Genomic DNA, 11,575 nt, shown 5'->3' with positions numbered 1-11,575 from the left:
GCAAATGCAGCTCATGGTAGTGGTATTTATTTGTAATTTTCTAAAGGTAAGGTGGAAAGAAACTGTCCATTTGCTCTTCTCTCCTCTCTGCTCCTTCCTAACCAGTTTCCCCCCTCCCCCCCCAATCTGACACTGTTTCATGCCTACTCAGTTGCTTTGTGGCTTTTGTGGTTTTTTCTTTACACAGCAACAAGACAAAAACATAAATAAAGGGAAATGTGGTTGTGGATCCACACATTTTTATGGAGTTTGCCTAGACTTCAGGTTGGCTTTTTTTTAAAAAGCTTAGAGATTGTCAAAAGCAAATTGTCTGTGTTCTTCTGTATAGGATTTGGGGCCAGAAATCTGCTCTGAACCTGCTGTGGTTTCTGGCACAGAGGCTGAGCAGCACAGGGGGATTTTAATCACCCTCACACCTTTGAAGACCACAGGGAGATGATAGACTCCAAAGTGAGAAAATGATTGAAATGACTCTTATGCCTCCCAGTTTGGGATGGTTGTCTAGAAAGATCCTATTCTACCCTTCATTTTTATTTGCTTCCTCTGTTCTAATAGTCACATATTAAACACTTGCTGATACCAATATTTTTTTTAAAAAAGGGTGTTTTTCCTAGACCTTTTGAGAAAATCACTGTCCTTTCTGGTCTGATGTAATTTCTAACTCCCGATTTTCTTCCTCTTGTTTTTTTTGCAGGGTGGTGAAGGAAGAGATCTCAGATGACAATGCAAAGCTCCCTTGCTTCAATGGAAGAGTGGTGTCCTGGGTATGTTGGCTCATGTGTGGTTTGATACAGAGGATTTAGTACCTGGATCCTGAATTTTAGAAGTATCTCAAGTCTCACATTGCATGCAAGCAAAGACTTAGTGTTTTATTACATCTCTAACATCCTGTTATTAAGTAATCTATTAAAAAATCAGAGTGAAGTCCACAGAGTGTGCAGGGCTGGAAAGGTGGTTTGAACATGCAAACAGCTTTAGTCCTGTCACTAAATAGCCAAAACAACTCATTTAAATCATGATATTCTAAGGTTGCAGTTAGAACAACTGAGGCCACTTGGCATTCTCAGCTGGAATGAGCTGCTCTGTCTCCACCTATTTCTCCAGCCTTGTGCTGCTTTTAGGAGGTGAAGATTTTGCTCACAGGGACAACCAATACCCCAAAAATATTTTAGTATCACTGAAGTTGTGCAGGAGAAGGAAATTTGTCTGAGCCTTGCATATAACCCTACTGGGTAGCTTGAAGTTGCCAAGCCTGGCTTGGTGCAGGCAGGACCACATGTACTTTCCCCAGACAATCTGATGCAGTATTGATTGCAGAGCAGTACACTCCAGAACTGTGTGAGGAAAGTGCAGTGTGTCTTCTAAACATCACTTTGATTGGGAGATTGTTCTTAAGTAATGATGGTTCATCAGGTATAGCTCCTGCTGAGCCCTGAGCAGCTGGAAAGTGTTGCTCATGGGAGGGCAGGGGCTGGCAGAGAGCTGTGCTCAGCTGCTTTATACACTATTAGCCCTTCTTCCTGCTCTATTGATTGCTTTTAATTTCAAGGCACTCAGACTCTGGCAACTGTGTAGTCCGAACAGGTTCTTAGTGTTAAGCAAGCAAAGCACATGGCTCTGTAATGTGTGAGCTTAACCTCAGTCCTCCCACACATCCAGAGTGAGCAGAATATTAAGCCCTTCATAGATTTGGTAGTAAAGTGAGGTCTTAAAAACTGGGAGAATGTTCTCCCTTCAGTCTGTACTCTAAAAAGTTGCCTGTTTGTCCCTGGGAAATGCATTCAGAAGGGAAAGCTGCTTTTGTTTTTGTAGGGTCTCCATAGCTGTTTTTTGGCCTTTGTGCCCTGAGTTTTTGCCTCAGCTGAGTAATAACCAGTGTGACTTGAAGAACTTTGCTGTGTATTTCCACCCAGCAGTGGGTGTTAGGCACTGAAATGCCTTTGGTTTGGAAATGGGTGAGCATTTCCAGCAGAGTTAGGCTGATCTAAAGCTGCACAGGGCTCAGGGAAGGGAATGAGCAGCACAGGGATCTGTCTCCTTGCCTTCAGGAAAAAGGGGAGATCCCCATGTGTCATCCTCCATGGAGGGGTAAATTGGATGGAAAAAAATTAAAATCATTGGTATTAGAGACTCAAATGGATGTTTAAACAAACAAACAGCTTTGGTCTGTGGTCTGTTGATTAGGTACCAGGCAGAAGTTTTCCCTGGGAGGGTGGTGAGACACTGGCACAGGTTGCCCAGGGAGGCTGTGGCTGCCCCAACCCTGGCAATGTTCATTCCAGGTTGGATCAAGCCTTGAGCAACCTGCTCTGGTGGGAGGTGTCCCAGCCCAGGGCAGGGGGTTGGGGCTGGATCATCTCTAAGCTCCATTCCAATCCCTCACCATCCTATGGGACATGATGGTCCATCTGGATTGCTGTGCAGACACCAAGTTCTTTCTTAATGAATGGTTGGATTGTGTCCATTCTTGTGTGGGAACTGAACTTCTCCAGGTCATGGCTAAACATGTGTCCCCATGGGCACTGATGTGTGTTAGCAGGTCCTGAGGAGGGGCTGGAGGTGGCTGAATGTGCTGCTGAATGTGCTGCTGTCAGGATGTGCCTGAGCTCTGAGTGTTGGTGCTGCTGTTTTTGTCTGCAGGCCAAGGATTACTGTGGGCTCTAGCATGGAGCTCTGACAGCATGGGAATGGCTGGGACAAAAAGGGATTTCATGGGTGATTAACAAGCGGAAGAGAAGTGTCCTGAAAGGTGCAGATAGGATAGGCCATGGAGATGTCATCTGTGTTGCCCCAGCGTGGGAGCAGAGGGGTGGGAATGACAGCAGCTCCTCTCAGGAGAGCAGATCAATCCTGAGGACCTCTTTCCTCCTCCTCAGGGTGCCAACACCTGCACTGTGTTTGCTCCTCACTCATTCCCTCCCTGTTTCTTCCCTGGTGAATACATGTGCTGGTTTCAGCATTAAAAATCTCTCTGTTCCATTGGTGATTCAATACACCAGTGATTCATTCTGACTTGTGGACAACATTCAGGCTCTTCTGTGCAGCAAAATGTTGTTCCAGCAAGGGGCAACGTTCCTGGAGTTTAAGCAGAACCAAGCCCTCAGCACCAAACTGTTCTACATGAATAAGAAACATCTCAATTCTTTAATCCCTTCTTCCTTCTCTCTCCCAACCAAACCCCTGAAGGTATTTTATCTCAGGTTAAGAGCTGAATTCTTTTCCCAGCTCCATAAGTAATGTGAAACATGAAAATATATGGATTTTTCTCTTTTCCAGCTGAAAACCAGGAGCATATAAAGAACACTAAGATCAGAACAAGACTATATATATGTACACACAGACAGGAGTGAGATGTTCTGTTTTAGTTCTGGGACTGTGACTATTTTCATTTCAGAAAAACATTAGCAATCTCTGAAATGCATTCTGAGAATGAATTCAGTTTATTGCTATTCCTGTTCCAGTGTATGTTGCTGGCTGCTTTCCCAGTGCAGAAGGATGCAGAATCCTTGCTCCAGGGATTTGTACCTTGTTTCTTCTCAGTCATTCCTCTTTTTTGCATTCCAGTTTTGCTTGGAGGCTGCAACCAAGATCAGTGTCTGCACTCCTTCCTTTCTCCCTCTGCACTGTACATGTGCATGGAGGGAGACACAGACCTCAATCTTGTGTTTTCTTTGTCACAGCTAGTTGCTTTTTCCACATTATGGGTGGGAACTGAGACACACAAGGTTTTCATGTGGTTTTCTTTCTTCCCTTCAAGGTCATGTGGAAAGTCTGCAGTGGGCAGGAGATATCTCATAGGCTGATGAAATTTTCCTCTGAGGTGCTGAGGCACAGGTTGTCCAGCTCTCTGGTAATGTTCCAGGCCAGGTTGGATGGGGCTTGGAGCAACTTGGGCTAGGGGAAGGTGTCCCTGCCCATGGCAGGGGGAGGAATGGGCTGAGCTTTAATGTCCTTCCAACCCAAACCATTCCATGATTCTAAGGTCCTTAGCACTTGCTGTTTCTGTCCCTTTTGGACTAGACAAGCTCCAGAAGTCTGTTATAAAGTCAACTATTCTCTGAGTGGATTCAGTGCTTTTTCTGCAGCTTTTCTGGTCCTTACATCATCCTCTGTCATGATAAGGCTAAGGCAGTTTCTCATCTACCTTTAATAGACAATATGAAGACAAATTTGGTTTTCCAAGTCGGAATACAATCCCTCTTCATTCCTTGTGTCTTTTCTTTAGGAGAAGAATGAGTTCAATTTGCTTTTCTTAGATGGAATAACATCAGTTTGATGATAAACAGTGAAAGTTTTTCTTCTTAATGCCAACGCAGGAACTTAACCCACAAGAATCAGTTCAGAGTCAGTGGCTGAGTCTAACAGAGAATGTTGCTACTGCAGAGATGCAAGAGCACAATTTAGATGTGTGGCTTAATTAATTGTTTGAGAGAATTAGAGCTGTGGAGCCTTTTGTGTGTGCTGTACCAGCGTGGGCTGTGCAGAGTCTCTGCTGCTCAACAGCAATGACATCATGTATTGCAAACCCCAACTCAGCTGAGACTGGAGGTGGTATGGATAGACACACTCCATCAAAACTTAGCCTCCCTTCCCACCCATCAGCTTTTCCCCAAATTGATCTGCATATCCCCCTGGTTTGGGTTGAGTTTGTAGCTCTCTGAGCTCACCCAGTGCACCTTCTGCAGCTGATGTTGAGAAGGATTTGTGTTCACTCAGCTCCACAATCAGCTGCAACATCTGTGTCCGACCTGCATTATGAATTGCAAATGACTTTTTCCACACTAACACCCATAAAATTGCAAAGCTTATCTGCCTCTATTTGCTGCTAATTACTGGAGGAGTTTTATGTAAATCTCACTGTAAGTTAATTGTTCACAGTTTCCAATTCTTTAATATCCTATTCACTGGAACTTAACAGATAATTGCATACAAATCTTTCAGGGATAGCAAAGTTGGTTTTTACCTTTTGGGAAAAAAAAAAAATAAGTGTTTTGGGCAGGGCTGTTTCCTTTTTTGGTGGTTCTTGTGCTGGGCCTGAGCTGTTTCTTTGTCTCCAGTGCTGTAAAATGTGTGTCAGCTGGTAGCAGACAGCTTGGGATTCTTTCACAGCCCCATCTGTGATCATTGTGGTCCTCACTGGAAATGACTGCAGTGTCTCTCTGTGCATTTCCCATCCACACAACACATTTAACGTGGGAAAATTAAATGCTCACGACACAGCTTAGCTGTGTCTCCCCCCCACAACTCCTCTCCTGCCCCAGCCAGTGGCTACTTTGAAGTTTTCAAGCTGACTGACATTTAGAAATTGGAGATTTTCATCTCTTTTAATAATATTTGAATCCTTCTGTTTGGCAGAGGGAGGAACTTTGATCTTGGTGTCATCTGCAGGACTGATTTCCATAGGGGAAGATGTTCAAGGGAGGATCTGCAAGTCTTTTAGTTGTTGCTTACTTTTGCTGCCTTGAGAACTCAATGTACAGCTAAATGAGTATTGAATTAGAATCACTGCTGCTAATTAGCTAGTTAAACTTCCTCCCTATCCCTCCTGTGTCCTGCTTGTTTTTCTCCTCTGCATCTTAGATCTTGTTCTTTTGATTTCAGAGTGTGTTGGGGGTTTTTATGTCTACATGTATGTTTTTCTTTCTTTTTTTTTGGTGTGTATTTTTTGATGGTTTTTGTCTTTTAAGTACTAAATAATTTGGGACAGAGTGCTCCTACTTACCAGGTTCCTTCTCAGTGGTTGACCTTTAGGTTTTCACCAATCTAGAGACTATCATTAATTGTATGTCAGAGCTCTTAATTTGCTTGTTAGTCCTGTAAATGTATTGATACATCTCCTGCCAGAAATAACTGATACATGTCCTGTTCTAACAAACATCCCCAAACCATGGCATATAATTTCTCCCTGGGAATGATTTATTTTGAGCTCTTTGGGACCCGAGTGAAATTATTAAAGCACTTTTGTTGTTTCAGGTTCAGGTCCTTACTGGGCAGCGTGGAAAAACAGCTTGTAAGGAAGAGAATATGTTACCTTCAGGCTCTTTGCATCAGCTTCAAGTGTTTTTCTGTTCTCATGGAGCAGGGACAGCCTCCCAGTGGAAGTGGGAATGTGGGCAGGACTGGCTGGTGGCTGCTGCCAGGTCGGAGCCAGGCAAGGTGCTGTGCCAGCAGCTGGGTTGGTTGGCTGATATCTCTGTTTTTTAGGAAGGATTTGCAACATCTGGGAACAATTCCTTGCCTGGCTGCTGGGAATGTGCACTATTTCCTATTGGCTGGCAGTGATGTCATCCCCTTCTGTCAGGCTCTCCCTGGTTTGCCTCCTCTATTATCTGGGTGCCAACTGATAATGCTTGTCCTGTTTGTACATAAGCTTTTCAGAGACTCTATTTGCAATTGCAATTAGCAGTGTTGGGTAGAACCGTTTAACGTGGCAACACAGGAGCTTTAGGGCTGTTAAATGATCTTCAGGACTGAGGCAGTGAATGAAAATCCACAGAAGCAAATTCTTGTCCATTCCTTGTGTATAAAATGAGCTGATTTCAAGCCGTGTCCTTCACACAGGGTTTGTAGAGACTCATTCATCTGAGGCCTCATCTATCCAGCATAGACAATTTCTGGGTGATCAACATCACTTCCCTGATAGGCTTTCCCAGGCTTTCTAGCTCTGTGAATCCTGTTGCCTTTGACAGAATTCCTGGTGGAATTCCTCATCAGTAAAGCCCTTTGTGCAATTGGCCCTTTGGGAACAGCCTCTGTGTGGATAATGGGCCACAGTCTCTGAAGCTTTGGCTTTGGATTGGAGATGCCTGGGACTTTATAGGGAATAATTGCTTTCAACTTGTAGATCAGTGTGGCTGTTCTGAAGTTGCTGTCCAAAATATAAATGGCTCTTTTTGGGGTATTTCTTGAGTTTCTGGTGTCAATCCATCACCTCACGCTGAGCTGAAATACCTTGGAGCTGCTGCTCTCAGTGTCAGTGAGAATCTAAATATTGCAGTTTGAAATCAATAAATATTTACCCAGATGAGGATATGAGAGCTGAGTGTACCAATGTTTGCTCTTTCCTCTTCCCAGGCTGGAGGGGAAGGTGTTCCCAGCCATGGATGCTGCACAGGTGATTCCCAGAGGTGGCTCAACACCTGTGGGAGTTTGTTTATATGTCTGCTGAGCTCTCTAGAACTCAGGCCTTGCCATAATTAGGTAAAAAAGCATAAACAAATGTGGTGTAGAGGAGAAGAAGGGAGATTAAACTAGAGAGGTGAAGCAATTGTGATCCAATGCCTCACTGAAATTCAGTGTAATAAAGGGAAGAAGATGAGGCTTTCCTGATAGCATCACATGCACTGACCTAGTGTCACTGTTTGGCTCTCAGTGTTCCTTGCCTGGCAATCTTCCTTCTAATTGCTCTTCCAGCCCTTCAGTTTGCTTACAGCATGCAGAGCTGGGGTGAGGTTTGCTTTGTGCCTGTCTTGCGGCTCAAGTTGGAGAGCTGATTGCTGAAATGAGCAGCACTGACACAGAACCAAACACTTATTTCTTCAAATGAGTTCCAAGATAACTGTTTCTCAGCAATATTTCTTCCTAGCAATGCTGCTAACCTTCTCCAGGCACTTTTTGTCATGGACTGTCTGTGGGGTTTGTTACTGTGGTGTGGAGCAGCAAACTCTGCAGTGGTGTTTGTACTGTCTTGGGTTGGAAGTGACTGTGTGGGAATCATCAAAAGACCATAAGATCCTTCTTAACATGCCAGAGTTGATATGCTTTCTCCACTTCCTGGGCAAGATTTCAGTAGGGAGTGTGATGGTAGGACCTCAGTTGGAAAAACAAACAGTGTTCAGTGTGATGGAATGAACTGAATCAACAGTTGCAATTAGTTCCACGCTTCTTTATTAACTTCCCCCATGTGCAGCACACAGAAGACATCCACGTTTCACATGGCAGTGCAGCCCTTTGGGGTGGAATCCAGCAGCTGTTTCCCAGCCCACAGACTCCTGAGCAGCACACAGTACCAGCACAGTGCAGGCAAAGGAACCCATTAAAGTGCTCCTGCCAGTCAAAACTGCAGGGGAAGCTTGATGGGTGAAATGTAATTATCAGGGCTGGCTGCTGGCCAGGGAGTTTGGCTGGATCACTGCTTTTCTCCTGCAAACACTGAGCACTCTGTATTGTGGCACTCCAGCAGTGCATTGCTGGGGTGGTTTATTCCACAGCTTGTCAAGAAAAGGATAAAATTCATCTTAAGAATGGTTTACAGAGTTGTTGGGGACACAGGAGGAGCTCTGAGCTAGCCCAGCAGATCAGGGAGCAGCAGTTCTGTGTGCCCATGTGTGGAGCCAGGAGAGTCATGTGGGAATTCTCTCAGCAAGTGCACATCCAACAGAATTACTCTTCTTCCTCTTCCCTGACAAACCCTCATCGAGCTGAAGGCATTTTGCAAGATGCCTGGAGAGAGGCAAAGCTGCTACCCATCATGAAATTCCACCTGAGTCCAGGATTCCATCATGTTCCACCTTTCTGATCCCTTTGATATTGGGAAAAACCATCTAGGCAATGGAGTCAGAATAATTTTGCTGCATGTGCCTTTTTATATTTCAGACTGTGTTTTCTAGCACAACAAATGTTGTTCTGATGATTTTTGGGTTGTTTTTTTTCAATGCTCTTGAACGTAGAGATCTGTGAGTCAAGAAGGAAAGCTCTGATGCAGGGCAAGTGCTCCACTTGGAACCAGACAGAGATGTGGACAGTCTGTGTCTTGTTTTAACAACTTCCTTGCTTCAAACTCTTGTTTAAACCTCAGAAGTGAGGTCCTCTTGCAGGAGCTCCCAGGTCCTGGTTATCATAGGAGTAAGATCACATTAGGCAACTCATTGAAACTGTTACACTTCTGGGTTTGTTTAGTTATTATGATTATTCCTCAGGGACAAAATTTCACCCCAAAGGATGTGTCTAAATTAGAGATTTAGAATTAGAGAATTAGAAATATACTTTGTGTACAGCTTGGCTCTTCTTTTGGGCAGGTAAATATGGGAATATCTGCAGTGGCCACTGTGTTATTGTGGCTGTTGTGCTTCTGATTTACTCCTTGAAATGTGAAAGATGTTTATCTAGGATTAACAGTCTACTTGGAGACAGGGGATATTGCCAGTATCTTCTCTTGAGTTCAAATATATCTTGAGTTCACTGTATCTAGGAGTGAACTGATTCAGGTTTAAAGTGCTTTATGTCCAGGATGCAGTTTAGAGATTAGTATGGATAATTTCTGCAGTCCTCGTGCCTTTATAGAGGTAATGGCATAGTTTGGGGGTATTTGTGACTCTAATCCCACTGCAGGTCAGTGAGAAGTGGAGACCCAGTGCCTTATCCATCAGGAAATCACAGCCCAGGGGCAGTATCCTCAAGGAGCTGCTTTGCTGCAGTGGATTTTGCCTCACTCTCAAGGGGACTCAGAGCCTCCATCAGCACGGTGGGTTTGCCTTCAGGATCAGCTCTGCACTGCCAAGACTTCTTCCTCCAGGAGCAAGGAAATGCTCAAGATACACATCCAGAAATATGGAAAGGATTTGTGGTGTTGGCTCATCTTTGAGTCAGGTGTTGCCATCAGCAGAAAGGCTTAAAGGAGGGATGTGTTTTCTGCTTCCAGCTAGCTCAGGCCAAGAGCTTGTTGGCATAGCTTGGTACAGTGCAGAGTGTGGAGGGTGAGGGGATGTCTGGATCTTGCCTACACCCAGTTTTGTTTGCTTTTTGTTTTCTCTTTTCTTCCTTTTATCCCTTGGTTTGATTTTTGTTAGTGACAACACTTGCACAGAGGTTCCTCAGGGGCTGAGCCAGGCTCAGAGACATCTCTGCATCTCCATAAGTGCCTGCTAAAATCTCCCTTAAACCTCCCCACCTGAAAGAAAGAGCCTTAATTATCAAGTTATTAGGAAAGCTGATGTTATTTTCCCCTTCAGTGTTTCCTCTGTTGCTCTTGCTTTGCTGATAAGGGTTTGAATAATGCAGCTGACTCCATGTGGTGTTGGAGAACTGTTTTGTCTCCAGGCAGTTCCTCTTTGACAGCCTCTGTGTGTTTGCCTGCTCATATTTATGGTGTAAGCTCTTAGCAGTAATATACCTCATCTGGAATGCCAGTCCCCTCCTATCCCTCTCCCTCTCCTTTAGCAGCCAACATCTCTCTGATCATTACATTAAAATTAACCCTTAATAAATTAGCCAGTTGGAGTTGGAGTCTCTTATCCTTCAGTTCTTCCACAGCTAAAATAAAGGGACGCTGAGACCTTGTTGCCTCTTAGTGAAAGGTATTAATCCACGTCATTAATTGAGCATTTATTTAATTAAAGACCTTCTAATGATATTGTTTAAAGAGACTTGGCCAAGTGATTAGGTGGCTCAGGGGATTGGTGATAGGATAGAACCATGTTCACCTCCAGGTCACTAGTTCAAGTCTAATTTCTGTGGCTCATGGCCAGAAAGTGTTGTGTGTGGTCAGGGAGCTGTTGGAATATACTTTTTGCTTAGGATAGGCAAAATTCTCCCAATTACATGGGAGAGGAAGTTTTGTAAAGCCATTTAAAATAGCAGCTAAGTCAATTCACAGAGTTCTCTTTCCATTTTGCACAAACCCTCCCAGGTTGGTCATTTGCCTTCCTGAGTCTGAGATCTCTTTCTCCACTAATAGGCTTTTTAATAAAAAAATAACCACTTCATCTAGCAGCTGAGGTTGAATTAGAGCTGGAGCTGCTAATTGGGAATCACCACGTTCTGTTTGCAGAGATAAATTAAAGAGAGTCTTGGATCAGTGTGTGTTTGTTTTTCTCTAGTGATGCTTCCCCCCCTGGGATTTAAGTTGCATTTAGGCATGTTGATTGCTTTAATCTTAGTTGTGCAAAACTGGTAGTATCCTGCCTTTCTAGGTTAGAATATTGAGGCAAAACTGCTGATTTTCTCATGAAAGATTTACTGAATCGTTGGTAGATAAAGGAAGATATAAAAAAGAAGTAAATGTGGAAACTCATTTCATGGAAGGATCCTTTAACACAAAGCATCTCTGTCGTTTTTCTTTCTGTCTTCCTTTTTTTAACTCAGAAAAATAGGTCCTAGCCTGATAGATAAGTGGATAGAATCAGATCTTACTTAAATATAAGATCCTCAGTCAATCAGTGCCTTAAAACGAGCTGCAAACCAGGAGGGTGGAGAGAGGGAGAGAGACTCATTCTTCTCTCCTTGTGTGTTTATGTGCTGATTAAAGGTGTCACACTGGGCATGCTGAGTGGAAATGGCTTTTCTGCCCCCAATTTATTGGCAATAAGATTGAGTACAGCAAACCTCTTGTGTGCCATGACCATCCCTGTGATCCATTATCCAGGAGCATCCCTGTTAATGACTGAGGATTCTGACAGCATTAGGTACATGCAGAATTTCCATTCCTGACTGGAATATAGAGCAATTCCCAAGCACACCAGGCTGTGTACAGACAGTTGGTGTTTGGCAGGAGATGATGGGTTGTTGCTGCATGTCTTTCATTCCCTGTTTCCATGTCAGTGTTGGGTGCTCTGCAGCCTTTCATTCCACCCTGGTG

General features: G+C 43.9%; 1 protein-coding gene across 1 annotated transcript in view; it reads left to right on the top strand.

Annotated features, from left to right (window-relative positions):
• Positions 1–694: 694 nt before the first annotated feature.
• Positions 695–11,575, top strand: part of LOC103802538 (segment polarity protein dishevelled homolog DVL-1-like) — a gene marked incomplete at both ends in the record, with an annotated part of 27,182 nt that continues 16,301 nt past the window's right edge. The window contains one exon of the mRNA XM_009075022.1: positions 695–764. Coding sequence (XP_009073270.1) covers positions 695–764 — 70 coding nt within the window. The remainder of the gene's footprint in view (positions 765–11,575) is intronic.

Source organism: Acanthisitta chloris, unplaced genomic scaffold, assembly GCF_000695815.1.
Source record: "Acanthisitta chloris isolate BGI_N310 unplaced genomic scaffold, ASM69581v1 scaffold26335, whole genome shotgun sequence".
NCBI lineage: Eukaryota > Metazoa > Chordata > Aves > Passeriformes > Acanthisittidae > Acanthisitta > Acanthisitta chloris.
Note: the sequence above shows the minus strand (reverse complement) of the source record. Positions and strands in the feature narration are given on the sequence as shown.